This window comes from Cupressus sempervirens, chromosome 11 (assembly GCF_028749045.1).
Source record: "Cupressus sempervirens isolate cs-2001-9-10 chromosome 11, ASM2874904v1, whole genome shotgun sequence".
NCBI lineage: Eukaryota > Viridiplantae > Streptophyta > Pinopsida > Cupressales > Cupressaceae > Cupressus > Cupressus sempervirens.
The window spans coordinates 399,131,024-399,151,932 of NC_143128.1; the positions used below are offsets into that span (position 1 = coordinate 399,131,024).

Here is a 20,909-nt window from a genome sequence, read left to right on the forward strand (position 1 = left end):
TGGAAAGATTACAAGAATCATTCATTGATAAATGTTATTAGGGTGTCCCCTAAGGAGGCAATGTTTTTTAGGATAGTTGATTGTGAAGGGTTTTTCCCATGTGGTTTTCTCTATTTTTCCAGTTTACAGAGATTTTCTTGTATTGAGTACCTGATCAGGCCTTGTTGTCGGGACTCATTTTTTTGCTCTCATAGTTATGCTAGGTTAGCTTACCTCCTGAGCTTCGCTTAAGGGGGGTGTTAGAGTAATTAGTTGTTTACACTTATTAATTAAATCACTTTGATTTAATTTATTAAGTTGCCTATTATTCTAGTTTTCTTAAGCTATCTTGTAGGTACATATAATTAATATTTTATTAATTATAATGTGCAACCCTAGCTTTTTTAGGCTTTAGGTTACTCTTTTCGAGTTTCGATCTCCTTTATAAGGATTGATCTCTTTGTAAATTTATCAAGAATCCGTTGAATAATATTTTTCTTCTTCATCTGAGTTTTTCAAATCAAACCCTTGCCTCTTCTTGTCTTTTTCTTCTCCGTGACAGGTTTTCTGCATGCAGGTTTTCTTGGGCTTCATGGATTTGTTATGCGCTTTTGCTCAAATCCTACAAGGGGCCCTCACAGGAAGAATGACATCAAAACTAGCAACAATAGAAACAACATTAGAAACATTAAGAGATTTACTAGTAGACTCACTTAGAACAAATACAGCATAAGAGACACGTACTAACTATCCAACATCAAAACTACCAGCAACAATGCCAGTAGTAGCAGAACTATGAGGAGATTTACCAGTAGACCCAACAGGAACAGTTCCTACAGAAGAGAGACTTGCAGACTGTCCAATATTAGAAATACCAACAACAATGCCAGTAGACCCAAAAAGAATAGAACTAGTAGAAGGGACACCCTCAAAACCGACACTACCAAAAGACTCCTGTATTTTTTTAACAATAGTATAATGTTCAGAAGAAGCACCCTTCCACCAAGAAGCATACCTCTTTTCCTTAGCCTTCTATAATTCACATTGGGCCATCAAGTGACCCATTTTAAAGCACTTCTTACATCTGAAGGTAATTCTTTCACAGTCCAAAGTTTGTATCCAAAAACACTTAGGAGTTCTCTAACTTAATCATTTTTGGTAGCCCCCTAGATATGTCCATCTCAACCAAGATTCACACATACGTAGAGTGCATAATGTCAAATGACACATCATCCACCATCAATAAATATCCAAGAGACTTTCCCACCACTTTCGAAAGGGAGTCAACCCAAATACGAAGAAGAAGATAGGGGAGCCTCATCCAAATCAGAATATTATTAAAGATTTCGTAAGAGGGGGGAAAATCAAAGTACCCTGGTTTCTCCATTAGCACAAAACTATTTTCCTAGTGAAAGAATGATTGCACATGATCAATTTTCTATCATCATCATTATTAATTATAAAAATAAAAAATCCCCTAGCTATAAGGAACATGTAAACAATACCAAAAACTATAAGTTCCCAATTAGAAGATATCCACTATTGCAAATCAAGAAGGCTCAACCACAAACCTATGAAACAACAAATCACCACAGGAGGAAAACACAGAGAAAGAAAAATATCTTCCATCACCTCCTTATCTAGAAAGACCCAAATAGGGTTCAAAATAAGGAAAGGTCCCTTCACCTTCAAACCCGAGTCACCAGACCCCTAGAATGAATGGTTGAAGACCCAACCAAGACCATACTAGCATACGACAAGGTTCCCATAGATAGAAAAGCACCAACAAAAGGTGAGGGTCCATTTGACGACGAGCCCCTACAACCAAAAAACCAATCAAAGGCCGACCAATAGATAAAAGAGATCAATTAGAAAATAGTGCACCCGCAACTAAAAAAGCCCCAATCGAACTCCCATCAAACTGTAATCCTCTAGCTGTAGGTTGCAACAGCCCGGTCGGTAACAAACTGCCAATAGATGATAGATCCCTATTTGCACATGAAATAGTCTCAATGGACGAAGAAACCTCAACAGATGACAAACCTTATGACAAAATCCCATCTTTAGGCGACAAAACCCTAGTCGAAGCCAGTAGAATCCCAGTAAACAACAAAGCCCCAACAGGCAACAAAACCCTAGCTGAAGTACATTCAAACAGCAAAAACCCTTGAGCAAATGACAAAATCCTAACCGAAGCCTACGACCTATTAGACAACAAAGCTCTAGTGGAAGTCAAAACCCTAGCTGAAGCTCTTATAGCCAGTGAAGCACTAGCAAACAACTCCATGTCCAACAAGAAGATTTGTGATTACACTAAGATGAGTATTCTTCATGTTTCATAGTTGGAACAAGATGACCATGTCATTGCACCTCCTTACATTTGCCCTATCTCTGAGGTAGTGTAGCACTATAAATACTTTATATCCTAAGAAAAGTACCACAATAAGAGATTCTAAAGTTACAAATGGGTACAAGTGGGCATTTAGTACTCTTCCAAGATCTAGAAGCTGAGGAGAATGTTAGGGAATAATTTGACTTGTTTATCTCAAGAAGAAAGCATACTTTTTTTGTTAAGGATCTATCCAAAACATATGTTACTACATAGTGGTACCTCCATGTCAAGAATATATGTACCTCTAACCTCTTGCAATTTTTTCTTTTTACCACTTGTATCGTAGAACTTAGTACTTTAACATTCTTTAATTTATTTTGCATTTATTATTTTAATATTTTATTGTTTTCCTCTCCGAAATTGCATATTCTTCTATTGTTGAATGGAATTGGAGTACACACTCCTTTATTCACTTAGTGAAGTGTAACCAATTGGCTACAAAAAGAGTTGAAGACTTGTTGTATATTCATTCCAATTTGTATTATCTGCCACGTAAGGATCCCCAATACAAGGAAGGGACAATAAAGCTTTGGGATGTAACCTTGAGTGCACCACTTGGATGCAGTCGTTGAGGACCTTTCTAGAGCCTCTATGAATGACGGTGACGATGATGTCATACCTTTTTCATGTTGCATCTAATGCAAGTCCAACGACTATGGACTCAAATGATCTTGAACTTGTGGCGGTTGAGAATGAAAATCCAATAGATGATAAAAAAAAATTCAATAATATTTTTCATGATTGATGAATCATGAACTACATTCTATATTTGTAATGATTTTCATTGGAATTATGAATGTAGACATATATGATGCCATTGGTAAGCCTTATTTGAATATTTTTGAACTATGGAATTGCCATATTATACTTTTTGGCATTTGAGATTGATTAATGATGAGGTATCATACTATGAAATGATTTAACTTTATAATTGTATACGTTTATATATAAAAACTTCTCAATGCATTACCATATCAAATTCTCATACCTGCATCTAAATTGATAGCTAAGGTGTAAAGCCACCATACAATTTGATGTAAGTAGATCACATGGTTCTCACAATCCCTAAACTCCCCCTAAAAAGAGGAGAAAAAAACTTTTTTTGGAGTTTAAATCTCAAATGTTCCTAAAAAATAGTGGAACAGTCCTCCTGGATGGAATCTGAATACTTAAAATGATTGTGGAAACTAAAGGTGAATTTGTATTGTATTTGATATAACTTCCAAAAATTTGAGTTCATAATAAATGTACTTGGAATGAATATATTTGAGAGGTCTTATTATCCAGTAAATATAAAAAAATACAATGAGTTATAATAATTTTGTATTATGGCGGGTGCAAACTAACTAGCACATAGTCACACCAATTCTTGCAAAAGTATCAAACAGGGGAAATTAGAGAAAACACTTGATGTGCTTGTTGGAATGCAAAGGATAAAGTTAGATATAGCTGCAAATTGGAATAGTTGAGCATCAATATACATCATAAATGAGTTCAACCCCACTTGTGATCAACTCGAAAAAGTGTACATAGGAGCCAACATTTCTTGGAGAGCTAAAATTCTTATTGCTCAGCTGAGAACCAACTCTCACCAACTTTGTTGTGAGACCGGGCGCTGGAAGAGGCCAAAGGAGGCTTGGGAAGAGAGAATTTGCAGATTTTCTGGAAATTCTGGATAAGTTTACGGATAAGTTTGCAGATACTATATGTGACAGTTCCTGGCATAACCTATTCAACGAAGAGTACATTGAGCAATTGGGGGGGCTCATCATTAGTCTACACAAGAGGCGAACAGCGCTACTTAAGTCTGCTTGAGTTGTCTTGTTGTCCCATAGGCTTTTTTAGCCTCGTGGACGTTAAAATTTTATCTATCTATCAATCATACCCCATTGTCTAATGAAATTAAATGTTAAAAGTCTAACCACGACAATCCTACTTTTTAAGGTTGTGACTACTATTCTTTGAATTGCTTTACTTTATAAATTGTTGTCACTTTTTTTATGGTTGTTAATTCTAATAGCAAAAAGATCATAGATGCCCAAGGTAGTTTTATTATTCGAGCATCCACATCTATGCCCAGCTGTCCTATTTTCCCTCAAGAGAATCCACCTTATCATTGGTGAAGTACAGTATCAAAGATGCAGTGCGAAACATTGCCAAAATACACGCTTCATGCTTCAATAGAGCCTGAAATTTTGGACCATGATTGGAAAGTGAATTAGTTTCTTGAAAGTTTTTAAATTTGTGATCAACGAAGGATCTATGGTCTCACATGGAGCCGTCTATCAAATCATAAGGGCAGGGGTAGCCAGTTGAAACATAATTTGGGTAGGATCGATTTCTCATATCCCTGCCCATGAAATTAAATATAAATGCTAGCTGAGATAACTTAGATTTTGAAGACTGCATAAAGAAATAATTCTCAAGTGAGACTAAGTTACATTCAATCATAACATTCAGGCAGCTGTATAAGAAGTTCAGAACGTAGCAATCACTTTAATCCAATTTTAGACTAGGTAACATGTCTAAGATATAGGCAGCTGTATAAGAAGTTCAGAACGTAGCAATCACTTTCATCCAATTTTAGACTAGGTAACATGTCTAAGATATGTTTGATTGATATGTATTCTTATACGTTGCACTCGTCTCATTTAGCATGTTTATATTCTATAGAAGAGCTCAATGAAGCTTAGCAAACATGAGAAAGAGAGTAATTGATGGGGATCCTACTTAGTTGAAATTACAAGTGAAGAACAAAGAGAAGTTTAAGTAGGAGATTCTTAAAAATTAAGAAAGCTTTGTTAAAATGATAACAAGAGATTGCAAATAAAACATGCACCACAATTAACAACTTTGTGGTTTGTGCTGCACTACTATAACCATGAGTAAAACTAATCATTGATCATTTTTAGTCAATTTTAACACTCCAATAAAAAGTTTATGCTATTCACTTTTATGCTTTTCATCATATATAAAAGAGCAGCTTACATATATGATAGTACTTGAGGATTTTTAAACATTAAGCATTTGAAGATATCTATCCAAAATGGAAGCACAAGACGAACGATAACTAGAACCAAACATGTTGTAATGGTTCAAGTAATGATATAACATATACAAGTTCCTTCGCACCTCAAATCCTTCTTGCTTAGGCATCACCTACAAACACAAATATGATAATAATATATTGTCATGAAACTAACTTTTTTCTGTTCAGTACTCAACCAAGATAAAGGTAACTTGTATTGATATGGATTACCATAGTAAATTTTCATTTATGCATTACTGAACCACACAATTGCAATTGTGTAAATGTATTTCAATTACTCCATCTTAAAAAAAGGAAAAAGTTGAGCAACTTTTTAAAAAATAGTGTGAGAATGGAGAAAATAATATTTATTTCAATTGAAGTGAATTGAGATAAATAATAAACATTGTAAATTTAAAAAATGAGTACAATTTTCTTTAAAGAAAAACTAGTTTGAGTTTTAATTTTATCCAAGAGACTGTAAAAATTAGAAGGGTTACCATATAAGTGAATTGAGATAAATAATAAACATTGCAAATAAATAAAAATGCGTCGGATTTTCTTTTAACTTTTACTCAGGAGATGCGTAAAAATTGAAGAGGTTATCCTAAATACTAGGCTGTAACATAGCACAAAAGGGCCTACTATTTTAGCCTTGGCAGATACATGTGTTTTAGATAAAACGGTAAGCCTCATTAGGTGATCAGAAAACTCTCTAAATTAGTAGGCTTCTAGAAGCCAAAATTAGCACTGCAAACAACAGTGACAGAGAGGGAATAACAGATCAGACTAAGAATTCTACGAAAAAAGAATTCCACATAAAAGACTCCAGATTGTATCCTTCCTTCGATTGCATCCAGAAAAGCCCTCCATGCATCCGATAATGTTCTGGAAGGGGTTGATACAATAGAAATTATCATTAAAGGTGTAAAGCCACCTTGCATCCATGCAACCTTGAATAATAGGTATGGACTGTATTGTTATGCTGTGATCCTAACAGTTGATGTTCATTTCATGAAGTATGCAGGCACAACATAAAGACAAGTCGGGTATATAATTTATTTGTCTAACAAATCCCCAAGGTTCAGCAACACCTATTTACAAACATGCTCTCTGCCCTCGAGACAAATTTGGTCAAACATGAATGTAAACATTGTCAAACACTTTAAAAGAAGACAATAGCTATGCTCGATGGCATTTCTGGAAGAGGGACAGTGGGATGGTAGGATACATGTTTCCAACATGCCAATCCAAGGGAATATACAGACAGAGAGAGACAGGGAGTGTCTCCAATTTCTGCAAGTTAATGAACAACTGTATAACAGTAGCAATATAACATGATAGCATTAAACTGATGTTGGATGATGTCTGCAGAAGATTGCATGCTAACCACATTAAAAGAAAACTAACTGTTTGTATTTCTCAAGCAATCCCACACAGTACTAGAATATGCAAGTGTACCTTTCATCTCTTGTGCAACTGACAATAATAACCAACTCCAATACCATATCAATAATTTTGAAGTTTGATGCTTTTTTGAACAATAAAATCAGAAAACCATTTTGTTTATTAGTCAATTAATGACTTACATCACTAACTTTGAATCCAAAACACAATATATTTATCGTTGTTGTACTACAGTTGTTTCTATCACTGCTGTCATGATTAATTTGATTGTTGTTCCAATGCTGTAATGATATATTTAACAGTCTTTTGTTTAATGCTATGAATGGCATTTTTATAAAACATTATTTAGAATTGCATTTCAATACGGATGCTTGGCCATCTTTGAGTCAATCAAGGGGGATCTGAAACAACCCCAGTTGCTTCAAGGACAGTCCAGCACCCCTGTGTGTTTCATGTTGTCCCCAATTTATGGAGACACGTTCCAAGCTATGTTCCACGGGGATGCATCCCCTATTCTTAGCCCTCTAGGAAACATCCTAGAAACACATCCCCTTCTAACCCCCCATCACCATCCCCGAAATGTCGTTGAACATTTTAAAAACCAACAAGTGTCAATGTTTTTCTTAAGACAGCAAATTATAAACAAATCCAAGTGGACTTTGACATTAACTAATAGTTCTGAGCTGCATTAAGTTGTCTATATTTCATGCATGCACCAAAATGTTCGAGTTCCAGACTTATATTGTGTCTCAAAAAAGAAATTTTCTAATTTCACCATAAATGTTGTCATTAAAGTTATATAAAATATAAATAATATAATATATTAATATATTTTCAAATTTTCATAGGCACACACACACACATATACATTGATGTCCCCTACTTTACGCCCTCTAGAAAATGTCCCGAAAATGCATCCCCTACCATCCACTCGTCCCTATCCCCAAAATGGCATGGAACATAGGTTCTAGGACATTTTCACATCCAAAGGATGTCCCCCAAAAGGTCCCACATCCTTGAAATGCCAAGGAACCAACATGACAATGATGGCTTGATGGATAGGGACACATCCCCATGTAACACAACAACATAGCAGTAGACAAATCCTCAAAGTAAATAATAAATCACAACATGGCTACACTCTAATGAGTTACTGCATGTTTCACCAACTAGGGGGCACAATACTTCAATCCACAAACAATACTAAAAATCATTCATTGCCTCTAAAAAAGTCAAAAACCATTTATAAACATGGTGACACCCAAATTGAAAATCATCCATTGCCACTAAAAAAGTCAACAACCATTTATAAACATGGTGACACCCAAATTGAAAATCAGGTGGATCCAAATCTGATTCCCATTGTGTTTAATGGCAGAACTTCTCCTAATGCAAGTGGGCCTTTGACATCATCAATCCCTCTTACTGCTCCTGCCGTGAGTGCCGCTCCTACTAGGGTTTTATCTGCCTTTGGTGTGCCTGTCGGTAGTTTTAATGGATGCGTTTCTACACCTGTCGCACTGGGAAACACAAGGGTGTCAAGAATGGTGTGGCCCCCTTGCTTGCTAAGTCAACTAGGACTCCAGCGCCTAGGCTCTTGGCAAGGGTCTCCCCTACCTGAGGGTCGGTCTTGTAGTTGTTTGCTATTGCAGCATCTAAGCTGCCCGTCACTGATTCTTCATGGCCTTTGGTGGTGGGGGAAGATTCTAGTGGCCAGGCTGATTGTTGTTTGCCTTCTTCCATGGTGCCTCCTTCGATGTGTGTTGGTCCTTGTGTTTCATTTGCAGTTGGCTTTTGGTAGGGGTAAGGGTTATGATCTCGCTGATTCTAAGCCTTTCCCTATTCTCCAATCTATTGCTATTAATTTAGAAGTTGAGATTGAGTAGGTGTCTCTATCCTTTCTTACCATGCAATTATCTATCAATTTAAGAGTTTTTCGTTCAGGTGTCTCTAAAGAATCCTTTAGCCAAGGTGTCTCTAACCTTTCTTACCATGCGATTATCTATCTCCAAGGAAGCTCATCATTTCTGATTCAGTTCAGATTTTCACCTTGGCTAAAGGATTGTTTATTGCCAAGTTTGAAAATGTAATGAATAGAAAGATAATTCTTTGTGAGCATTTTTTCACATGGGAGAATCACTTACCTTTGATGATGAAACCTTGGTATGAGGACTTCAACCCTATGTCTATATCCTTCTGCAAGATGCCTATTTGGGTTAGACTCTCCTACCTCCCACTTCATCTTTAGGTTGACTCTCTACTAGAGGAAATAGGTCAGGCCTTGGGAGACTATATTATGGTGGATCTTTCTTATGGTGGATGTGGACTCTTCTAACATTCTTCATTCTACATAAACTCGTATTTCGGTAGGTATATACTTTTAAGGGGCTGCTTCTGGAGTTCAAACTCACATCTCCTAAGTGCTCTTAGACTCAACCACTAGACTACAAAGGGTTTCCCTTCAGATGCAAAAGATGCTTCAAGAGGGGGCATGTTAGCTACAAAATGTGATTTAAATAAAGTTAAATTGAAGAGGCCCTCCTGATGGTGGAAAGGTGTCTCTTCTCAACATTATACAGTACTCAAGTTTTCTTAGTCGGATAGACAAGGTAAATCTTTAGACCTGGATTTGGGTTTTGATAGTCCTACCCCCTGGTTCATGCTCCTGATTTATCTTCCATGCAGATTTGGCCTCCAAAACATGAAACTGAGTTTGTCACTTGCCTGTGATTGATGCTGGACAACCTAGGCCAAATGGCAATCTCAGATTTCGAGTCCAAGTCTTCAAAATCTGCATGCCCTTGTTGAAGTATAAGGGTAAGTCTGAGAAGTTCTTGGCAATTGTGCTGAAGTATATACTATTGGCCAACATTCTCCCACTATATTTTGTGTGCTAAGGAGAACAATCCTGATTATGACATTGAAATTTGTATTTTCTCATTGAGAATTATCGAAGTTGGGTTACAACTTGTTGCTGAGGTATAACAGGTTGTAAAAATCCTCCTACTGTTTTACTGTTCAAGAAGGTCAACAAAGTGGAGAGACATTGAGACTTCACCATTAAATTATTCTGGAAATTGAATTGGAGGTTGATATAGCTAGAAGGTAGAATTTTGAATCTGTTAGCATTGTGGATGAACATCAGAAATGTTTGTGATCTATAGCATTAGGCGGCTAATGTGGTAGGGTCTGCAATTACCAATCAGAGGGAAATCGAGCTAATGGAGAGCTAGTGGTTGGGGCAGGACATCACTCCTAAATTGTCCTACGATTTCTTGTGGCTTGCAATCTGCAAGGGAAAGGAACTACACCAACGAACAAAGGTGTTACTTGGCATTTAAGGTGGACGTTAATCATCATTGGGAGCTCTGCAAATTGTGACTGGGCCTGCATTACACTCTAGCAGCCATGTGGGAAGTATTTGGAAGCCACGTTTCAGCACCAACTATGCACGCCATTGTTCTCACAACCTTCCACATTGAAGACATAGGTGTATGTGGTTGGGTATTGGCAATAAGGAGCTAACGTGGATAGTAGGAGGGCAATTTGGTGAGACGGCCTATCAAATGTATATTGCAATCCGGGTGCCATTTAATAATATGTAATTTTGATTGATGATAATACCAAATAAAGTGCAATGTGGTTTTAATTCCCGATTACAGTCTGATTTCTCATATTGGCATTTTAAATTTCTTGAAGTTGTTGATACTATGGTTTCGAGAATCGCCATGAAATCGCCTGAATTGCCAGTTTGGTGATTCGATTCAACCTGGGCGATTTTTCATGAGCCGTGAATCATTTTAGACGATTTTTTCTCATGAATTGCCAATTCATGCAATTCATGGAAAAAATACTTGAATCAACCGCGTGGAAGCACATAAAGTGGACTTATTTTTTTAATAAAACACTTTTTTTTTGTTTTCTTTTTGGCCTGAGGTTTTAACCCTAAAGGGCCTTCTAATAGTTAAGCATGAGTAGAAGAGAGGGAAAGTGAGAGAGAAGAAGAGAAAAGAAAAACCACAGATTTCCAACCAACAAGAAGTAAGAGCACCAAAGAGATCAGAAGTCCCTCTGGGGAGGCCATAAATTGCATTAAGAGCATTAAGGAGTCAATAGCAACACTTCTAAACTCATTTGCAAGAGGTGAGTGCTGATTTTTTTTGTGCATGTTAGTGTACTATGCATTTTTTGTTAAATATTTTTAGTTTTCATTTGCAAATCTTAAATGTTTTTTAGTTTCACTAAATTGCAAATTAGGGTTTGTTGTTTTGTAGCTTTTGTTTATTAGTTTCAAACTTTGATGTTTTACTTAAATTTTCTTATTGCAGCAGCCCTTTGCTTTCATTTTCCGCAATAGGTAAAAAAGATGAATGTTGGAAATATACCAAAAAGTTTCTTGGAATAAACAAATTTCAAACGAAATGTATATTTTGTAAAGAAATAAATTCTGGTGGTATTTATAGATTCAAATACCACATTGCTACTATACTTGGACATGATATTACAATTTGCACTCAACAAACTGCTGAGGCAAAATGGACTTGTTTAGTGGCATTAAAAAAATATGAACAAGATAAATTGAATAAGAAAATGCAACTTGAAGGGTTAAGGGCTATTGGCTCCCATGCTTCCGTAGCCGCATTTGCATCTACATCAGCTTCCGCATTCGTAGGTTGTGTTGGAGAGGGTTCTCCCAAGCCTCTTTTTCGTCCTAGTTCTAGTGCTCATGCGAGTGCTAGTGCTAGTCGGTCTTATACTGAGATTGAGTGCAACTCCAACCTATTGTGGCCTAGAGTGCAGAAAAACAGATTGGATAGTTACTTTGTGCCTCACACTACTCCTAGCTCACAACCCAGGCTTGAGAGCATGGGTTTGAACAACGAGATTCATGATGCTTCCAGAAAATAGATTTACAAATTTTGGTACTTTTGCAACATTCCATTTGTTGCAGCCAGGTAATTGATTCTTTTTTCTTTGTTTTCTTTAAGGTTAAACTTAAAGTAAAAATTTAATTATATCTACTTATTTTATGATTCATTGATTAATCATTGATTCCCTTTACAAGCTTACATAATGATTTGACATCTAAATTTCTAATCATAATCTATTTGTGATAGGGCTCCTTATTGGGAAAACATGATAGATGCAGTTGCTATTTGTGGTCCGGGGTTTAAAGCCCCAACTGAGGTTGAGTTGAGTGGATACCTCTTGGATGAAATGGTAGAAGATATGAAGGTTGAGCTTGAGGAGCACCGAAAGGAATGGATCAAAAAGGGTTGCACCATCATGACTGATGGTTGTACAAATAGGAGGAATAGAACACTCCTCAATTTTCTTGTTTCCTATGAAGGTGATTGATTATTCTACTTTCCAACATACATAATTGTGAATAATGATTGAATATTTCAAATTTTAATTTGTTGATTGCTAATTTGTTGATGATCCATTATAATTCATTGTTTTGTAGGATATACCATGTTCCTCAAATCCATTGATGCTTTTGCTCATATAAAAAACACCACATGCTTATGTGAGGTTATTGAGGAAGTCATAGCAGAGGTGGGGAACAACATGTGGTGCAGGTGGTGACAGATAATGCAGCAAGTTATGTTGTTGCAAATAAACTTTTAACTTTTCAACGTTTGAAAATAAATTCATTTAAATTTTGAACTTTTTCTAATTCTAGCTTTCCTAAGTTCTAACATGTTTGAAATTTCAATTTCTAATTAACTTATAATTGTTGCAGGTAAAATTTTGATGGAGAGGCACCCGCCATATTTTGGTCTCCTTGTGGGGCACACTGCATTGACCTCATGTTGGAGGAAATTGGCAAGCTTGAGTGGGTCAAATCATGTGTCAAAAGGGCAAAAAATATATGCAAGTTTATTTATAATCATTCATTCATCCTTGGCACAATCAGGAAGTACACAAGAGGCAAGAAGTTAGCTCGTCCATGCATCACAAGGTTTGCCTCGAATTTCATCACATTGCAGTTCTTGTTGACATCAAGGGACGATTTGAGTAGCATGTTTGTTGGGCAGGAGTGGATTTCATCTTCCTATGCTACGACCACTGCAAGAGTAGATGTGGTGAATTGCATCTTAAATGATGATGGTTTTTGGAAACTTGCTAAAGAAATCCTTAAGGTAAATTTATTACAATTTAACATTTAGTATTTTACTATTTAATATTTATTATTTAGTATTTAATTGTTTAATGATTTAGTTTTACTTTAAGTTGTATTATTTTATATTTAAGTTTTGACTCAAATATATTTTTTACATTATATACAGGTCACTAAGCCCCTTGTATCTCTCCAACGAACTGTTGATGGGGAGAACTCGTCTATGAGCTACATATATGAGGGCATAGATAGGGCCAAGGAGACTATTAGAGCCCAGTATGCAGGAGTGCAGGAGAAGTATGCCCCTATTTGGGATATCATTGATAGGAGATGGCAGAATAAGCTCCACCAACCCATCCATGCAACAGCTTACTTTTTGAATCCGGCATTTCGTTTTCGTCCTAATTTCAAGGCGGATGAGGAGATTCTCACCGGCTTATATACAGTGATCCAGAGGTTGAGTAGTGATGAGGATAGCGCACCTGCAACCATTGAGCTTGACAAGTTCAATAATAAAGGAGGACCACTTTTCTCTGGCAGGATGGCCATAGATGCTTGGACAACAATACAGCCAGGTAAAAATTAAATAATATATTCATGACTTATAAGTTGTGCATTTTAATTGTTGATTATGTATCTTTAAAGTTGTAAATGAGACAAATTGTTTTTGTTTTCCCTTATTTCAGATAGATGGTGGTAAATGTTTGGGCCTACAAACCCAAAACTTCAAAAAATTGTGATCTGTATTCTGAGTCAGCCAAGCAGCGCTTCTGGATGTGAGCGCAGTTGGTCCATGTTCGAGCACATCCACTCGAAGAGGAGAAATAGGTTGATTGTGCAGAGGTTGAATGATCTTGTCTTTGTTTATTACAAACTTTGTCTTAGGATAAGACAAATTTTGGGCGTTGACTCCTCTCCAATCATTCTGGAGGAAATTGATCCAGAATCAGAGTGGCTCACTGAGGCTGTGGATCCAGTCTTCATTGAGGAAGACCGTGAGTGGGTTGACTAGGTGGATAGAGAGACTGAGATTGTGGCCATGGCAGAGAAGGCAACTAGAGCACGTTCAGGCACTGGTAGACGCACGTAGAGACGCAAGCCATAGTGATGATGTTCGTGAGCCCATCTTACATGCAGGGGATATGGCTCGACAATCCTCTAGGACCTACCTTAGACGCCTTTCTAATAGGAAGACTAGATACTCAGAGGCTGAGGCTGAGGCTGTGACCGAGCTTGAGGATGACAATGAAGATGATGATGAAGCTTGAGCTGGAGCCTTGTTTTTTCATTTTGTTTACAAATATTGATTGATGTACATTTCATGGATCTTCATCTTAGATTCTTACATACATTTATGATTTGATGTCTTATGGATCTTCATCTTACATACATTCTATGATTTGAATCATTATGATCATATGATTTCTATTTACTTCAGCTATAGCCTACAATTTACATTTTATGCAGTTACGTGTGTGATGGATTTATCATTTATGTTCCATGTTTATGTATGTTAACTTTTATTTGATGATGTTATAGTGTGTTTAAGTTATATTCAATAAAGGGTGCATGAAATAAGTTTTAAATTGTTAAAATCTCTAAATTTCAAAAAAAAAAAAAAAAAAAAAATTTGCCAATTCATGGGCGATTCATGGCCGATTTATGATTCGATTTGGCCTTTCCAATTTCGATCCAATTCTGATTCTAGTTACTTTGGTTGATTCATTTCCTATAAAGGATATTTAAAATTCACAAAATGTCAAAAAACATAAGTTGTGCATCAACATTCAAACTAGAAGTCAGTCAGGGTTTTTACACTGTTTGTGCTCCTTCCTTAAACCCTCTATATCCCATGCAATAAAAATCTCCAATAAACTTCCACTACTCCAGTGTGATTGAACGTTGCCATGTACAAAGTCATCAAGATCCCATTGAAACCAATCATCAAACACATTGATGCTCAAATCCCAAGCTTTCATGCTATCATGCCAATTAATCACTTCAAACAATAATGGTTTGGAACCTCAAAGTTGAGATGCAACTTGTTCTTCCCATGAGGAAGCCACTCACACAAAGAAATTACAATCATGCATGCCTCATGCCCAAACAAAGAGTAAACTCCATATTCAACCAAAGCTAGAGATTGCTCCTGCAAGGGATCATTAATAGAGTCTGTGTCTCCATGAAGTTGAACCATTCCTAGCTTGACAAAATTCATAGGAACATTAACTTCACTCTCCACTTGAAGGGACAATTTTTTTCTCTTGCTTGTGCATATCCTCCTGTGGTTCGAGTGAACATGTCAACTTGTCTCCATCTTCCTTTTGCTCATGATGTCACTAACTTTCTCACAACTATACATAGTTTGACCTTTCAATTTTGATTCAGTTCCTAAGAAGGTTCTTGCACCTGTGAAACTACAAACAAAGACTCAATTCCAACTAGAACAGCAAATAAACAAGAAATATAAAGTCCACCACAATGATTACCTAAGATGCTAGCCAATGAATCATAAAAGCCTCCAAGAAGTTTATGGAGAGTTACAATGGGCCAACATCATTTTATTATTTTGGCCCCTTTTATTAACAATTAATTTAATTAATTAAATAAGTCCTTATGATATGATTTAAATTTTAGAAACACTTAATTAATTTCTTTAATTAATTAAGTCACTTTATTAGAATTGGGGACATTACAGTCCTCTGGGACCAAAGATTGTTTTCCCTCAAGCAATCTGTACACTATTTGTCTTTTGACAAGCTCCAAGATCCCAAACCATGCGTGGACACCAATAGCTATATACATTGAGTATTCATTCCTCATCATGACCATTTGCGCTCCCTCCTTAAACCGTTTGTATCCAATGCCGTAAAACTTTCCAATAAACTTCCACTACTCCAGTGTGATATAAATGTTGCCATGTAAAAAGTCATCAAGATCCCACTGAAGCCAATCATCAAACACATCGATGCTCAAATCACAAGCTTTCATGCTATCATGCCAATTAATCACTTCAAACAATAATGGTTTGGAATCCCAAAGTTGAGGTGCAACTTGTTCTTCCTAGGAGGAATCCACAGTCCACTCATACGAAAAATGGCAATCATGCACACCTCATGCCCAACCAAAATTGAACTCCATATTCAACCAACTCTAGAGCAAATATAATTAAATCCAAACTTATAAAGCTGATCACAACCAATTAGAACACTGATGCACAACAATAAGTATTCATACACCATAACACAATGATTTTGTTGACTAGCGAAAACCTCGGTGGGGATGGCACCTACAAGATAGTGTACTAATATATGAGTTCCTTGTTAAAGCATGTGACCTTGTTAAGAGTCAAATATAGTTCACTTAGTAGAACAATCCCTATTAAAAGACTGATCCCTGTTAGGAAAACTTGAACCCTTGCTAGAAGGTTCTAACCTTGTTAAAGGTTGAAAAGAACTAGACATTGTTCAAATGTTCTGACAAAAGTGCAAGAAGGATCTTTTACGATAACATATCCAATAAGCATGAATTGATTGATTTGCAACTAACATGCTAAAACACTTCCTTTGAACTCTACTAACATCCAAACAACTTCTTTGCTTTGCTCTGATAATCCAACATCAAGGCTCGCATCATCCCATCACACTTTATACATCCAAACAAGGAAAACAACTTTCCTTTATACACAATACAAATAATTAATTAGGTTGGCCCATTAAAGCTTCCCCAATGTACAATTAATTGCATTGGACAATGTTAAGGCATACATGCCTTCATAAGCATCTATACAACTATTACATAAAGTGTCTCACACATTATAATAAGAATATAACATTTGCCAATGACAATTCATATGCTACAATAACCCAGTTAGCTACCAGTAAAATGCATCACACATTACACATCAAAGACCTTTCCAAAGTAAGCCAAATGACTCACAAATTTGAGCACACACACACAAACACGTCTTCTACCATCTTCCATGCTCATTAGCATTAATTCATGCTCACCATTAAGATATAGCAAAAACTTTGCAGCTGACTCTGTTACATTTTCCTGCACACTGATCTTCTTCCAATCTTCACAAAATATGTTCTAACTCAACTTGAATATGACATGAAGTACAACAAACATAGACACAATGTCTACACTTATTCTTCTATGGAAATGTAAGCTTGCATATCCAAATATGTCAACGATTGTCTACGCTGAACTGATAAGCAGCCTGTGATATACAAAATATGAGTTTGTCGTGAACCAAAGAATATATGTCAACATCAATGACATACCCTATCATTAATACATCTCTGCAACACTCCTAAGTGCCAACAATATCCTCTATTCCTAACAATATCCTTGTTTGGTATTGATGGAAACATATGGTGAAAAACTATCAATCCAAAAGTGATCATCAGAATACAATTTTTTGAATATCCTCAACATATACAGTCTTCAAGATTCTCATGCATGTACCTTTCAAGATGAAAGGTTTTTCATAGATTCTCTCCTCTGACACATACGGAAAAAGAGTCAATATTTCTGATCTCAATATCATAAGCAATCTCTCCTTAAGAAAGTCTTCTCCCCCTAAGGTAATAATTTCTCTTCAAAGTGTTTGGATTGGATCAAGCCATTTTGCACCAAAAATTAATGTCAAGTGCCAACAAACACTATTATATAAAAATCATTGCATAAGAGCTTTAGAACTAGATTTGCACCATGCGACCACTTCCCCTAAGGAACAATACCAAGCATCACATCCAGGTTAATGGATGTGCTCTCAATACACTGGAGTGATGCATTCCTCCATTAATTACTCTTCATAAAGAGGGGCCATCACCCCAAGCATACCTTAGAGATATTCAAAAGTGTCCTTAGTCAAAGATTTAGTAAAGATATTTACATACCTCGCACACCAAGCTCTTGGAGCTTGCTTCAATCCATCAATAAGTTTCTTTAGTTTACATACCATGTCTTCTTGTTGTGTTACTGGAAATCCATCTAGTTGCTCAATGCATACCTCTTCCTCCAATTCTTCATTCAAGAAAGCTGATTTAACATTCATTTGATACACTTTAAATTTCTTGTTAGCTGCATATGCCAAAAATAGTCTATCTACTTATAATCTAGCTACAAGAGCAAAGGTTTCTTCAAAATCAATACTCTCTTGTTGTGAGTAACCTTTACATACCAGTCTCGCTTTATTTCTTACCACTTCTCCTCATTCAATCATATCGTTCTGAATACCTATTTAGTTCGTATAACATTTTTGTCTTTAAGTCTAGGAACCAATTCCCATGTGTTTTTCTCAATCTGTTTCAATTCTTCCTTGAGAGCATTAATCCATTATTTATCTTTACATACTTCATCAGTATTTTTAGGTTCAAATTGTGAAATCAAGCATATATCATTCCTCATTCTACCTCTTTCCATTACTCCACTACTTGCATTTCCAATAATTTCTTAATCAAGATGATTTATAGCAACAAAACTTGGTGTTCTTTGTTCTTCTCTAGGTTCTTCAATCTGAAGATGAATTCCACGCTCAATTTCAAAGAATAGTTTATGTCCGCATTCTGATTTTGTACTATTCTATGACTTAGGCTTGCTCGGTTTGTATTCTCATTTGAATCATATTCAAGAGTTCTTTCTCGCACCTGAAATATTTCATCAATTCTTACATTTGCACTTTCAATGTAATGTCCCCTTTTTGGGACATTAGATAACTAAGGACATGTTCATGTAATAGTAAATTGACTTATGAGAACAAATGATTGAATAGATCATTATAAATAATTTGCAAGGTTACAAAAATTAATAGTTTCTAATAAGAAACTTAAGAAAGTTCTTATCTACAAAGATTTACAAATATTACATAGATGACCATTAAATAATATTCTAATACCCTACCTAAATGGTCAATCTATCAACAACACCAAGCTGACCCCCTAAATTTAGCAAACTCATCTGGACCAAGAGGGTTGGTGAGAATGTCAGCAACATGATCCGCTATTGGAAATTCTTGATTATCAAAGAGCAAGGGAGTCAAACTTACTTGAGATAAATTCATATTTGCAAGCATCTGACAAAATCAAACTGCTTCACAAGCTTCCTTAATAACTCTTCAATACTTTTCTTTTTTGGAGGAAAGTAAGACTGCACATTGCTTTTTAATAGTCAAGGTGAAAGCAACAGATCCCAAATTGAACACATATCTAAAGGTTGATGTCTTGTCGTCAACTGAACCTACCCAATCTGAATTTTTGAATCCACCGAGTCTGGAATCATGACACCTATTATAAAGAAGTCCATAATCAAAGGTTCCCTTCACATAATGCAACACACACTGTGTTGCTACCCAATTGTCAACCTTGGGGTCTATCATGAAGTGTGAAATGTAACTCACTGCGAATTTGAGATCAAATCTAGTGGTAGTGATATAGATGAGAGTGTCCTCTAGCTACTTGTAAGTGGTTTCATCAAAAGGAGGAGGATTAGACTTGGTTGAGAACTTTTCTTTCTCCATAGACATACGTGAAAGCAAATTTACAATCCTACATTTGAAACCTATCAAGAAAGTTTGTAGCATACTTAAATTGAGAAATAAATACGCTACCATTAATTTGCCAAACTTCAACACCTAAATAGTAATGGAGAGGCCCCAAATCTGTCACATCAAAATCCTTGCACGGGTCTTGTTTGATCTTTGCAATCAAATGTGCTAAACTATCAATAATGATCAAGTCATCCACACAAACAATAAGAAAGAGAATAGAGCATTTGATATACAGATTTCTATCATAAGGGCAATGCTAATACCCATGAGAAATTGAGTACCAATCAATCTTGATGTACCACAGTTGAGAGGCCTATTTGAGTCCATAGAGTGCTTTCTTAAGACAACATACTTGGAGGTCTTTGCCAACAACCTTGAAACCAAGTGGCTACGTCATGTAGACTTCTTCCTACAACTCACTATTAAGTAAGGCACTCTTTTGCCATCCATCTAATGGACTTTACATCCAAGGTGAGCTGCAATTGAGAGAAGTCGAGTTGTACCCATCTTGACAATAAGAGTGAAAGTCTCCTCATAGTCAATGCCCTAATGCCATGTGAGCCCTTGAGAAACTAATTTGGCCTTGTATTTATCAAAAGTGCCATTTGCATGATACATTGACCTTATACACCCATTTGCAACTAATGGGCTTCTTCCCTAGAAGAAGATTAGAGAGAACCCAAGTGTTCTTCATAAGACTAGTATTCTGCATGCATAGCCTATTCCTACTCTGGAATCCCTTTTGCCTCTTTAAATGTTTGAGGCTCATTAATACTATGATGGTTGGTCATGAAAGAAAAGTTAACTATATTTTGTTGCTTGCCCAAATTTCTAGAAGATCTACCCTCAATGAGCTTATCAAGACAAAAAGCACTAATGTTCTTAGCCTACCATTTAGGTTGGAGAGTAGATGTGCCAACATCAAATAGAGGGATAATATCTAGAGTTGGATGAAGAAGAGGATCAAGACAAGTGGAAGATTAGCATCATCAAGAGGAAACTCTTATAGTGCATCACCAAATACCCAATCTGCATCATCCCTCCCATCAAGTGAACCCAATCGCAAACAGATGCCCAAATTAGAAGCCTTGAGAGGCTAATCATCAATATTCTACTCAAATGAGGAAAGATTAAATGGCCCTCATTCTTCATTGAACACAACATCGCGACTGAAGATAAGATGATTAATGTCTACATCAATCAACTGGTAAGCTATATGGTTGTCATTGTATCCTGTAAACAAAAGCTTCAAACTCTTGGAATCCAACTTGGAGCATTCGGCATTTGAAATCCATACATATGCATAAAAGTAAAAAACTTTCCATTGGTTGATATTTGGTTTGCGACCAATCCAAGCTTTCTTAGGATTCTTCCCCTTAACAACAAGTATGTGAGACTAATTAAGGAGATAGACCACAATAAA

At 36.2% G+C, this 20,909-nt stretch overlaps 1 protein-coding gene across 1 annotated transcript in view; it reads right to left on the minus strand.

Annotated features, from left to right (window-relative positions):
- Positions 1 to 5,131: 5,131 nt before the first annotated feature.
- LOC149529866 (Protein kinase superfamily protein) overlaps positions 5,132 to 20,909 on the minus strand; it is a 169,027-nt gene continuing 153,249 nt past the window's right edge. The window contains exon 9 of the mRNA XM_089810115.1: positions 5,132 to 5,530. Coding sequence (XP_089666241.1) covers positions 5,384 to 5,530 — 147 coding nt within the window. The 3' untranslated portion in view covers positions 5,132 to 5,383. The remainder of the gene's footprint in view (positions 5,531 to 20,909) is intronic.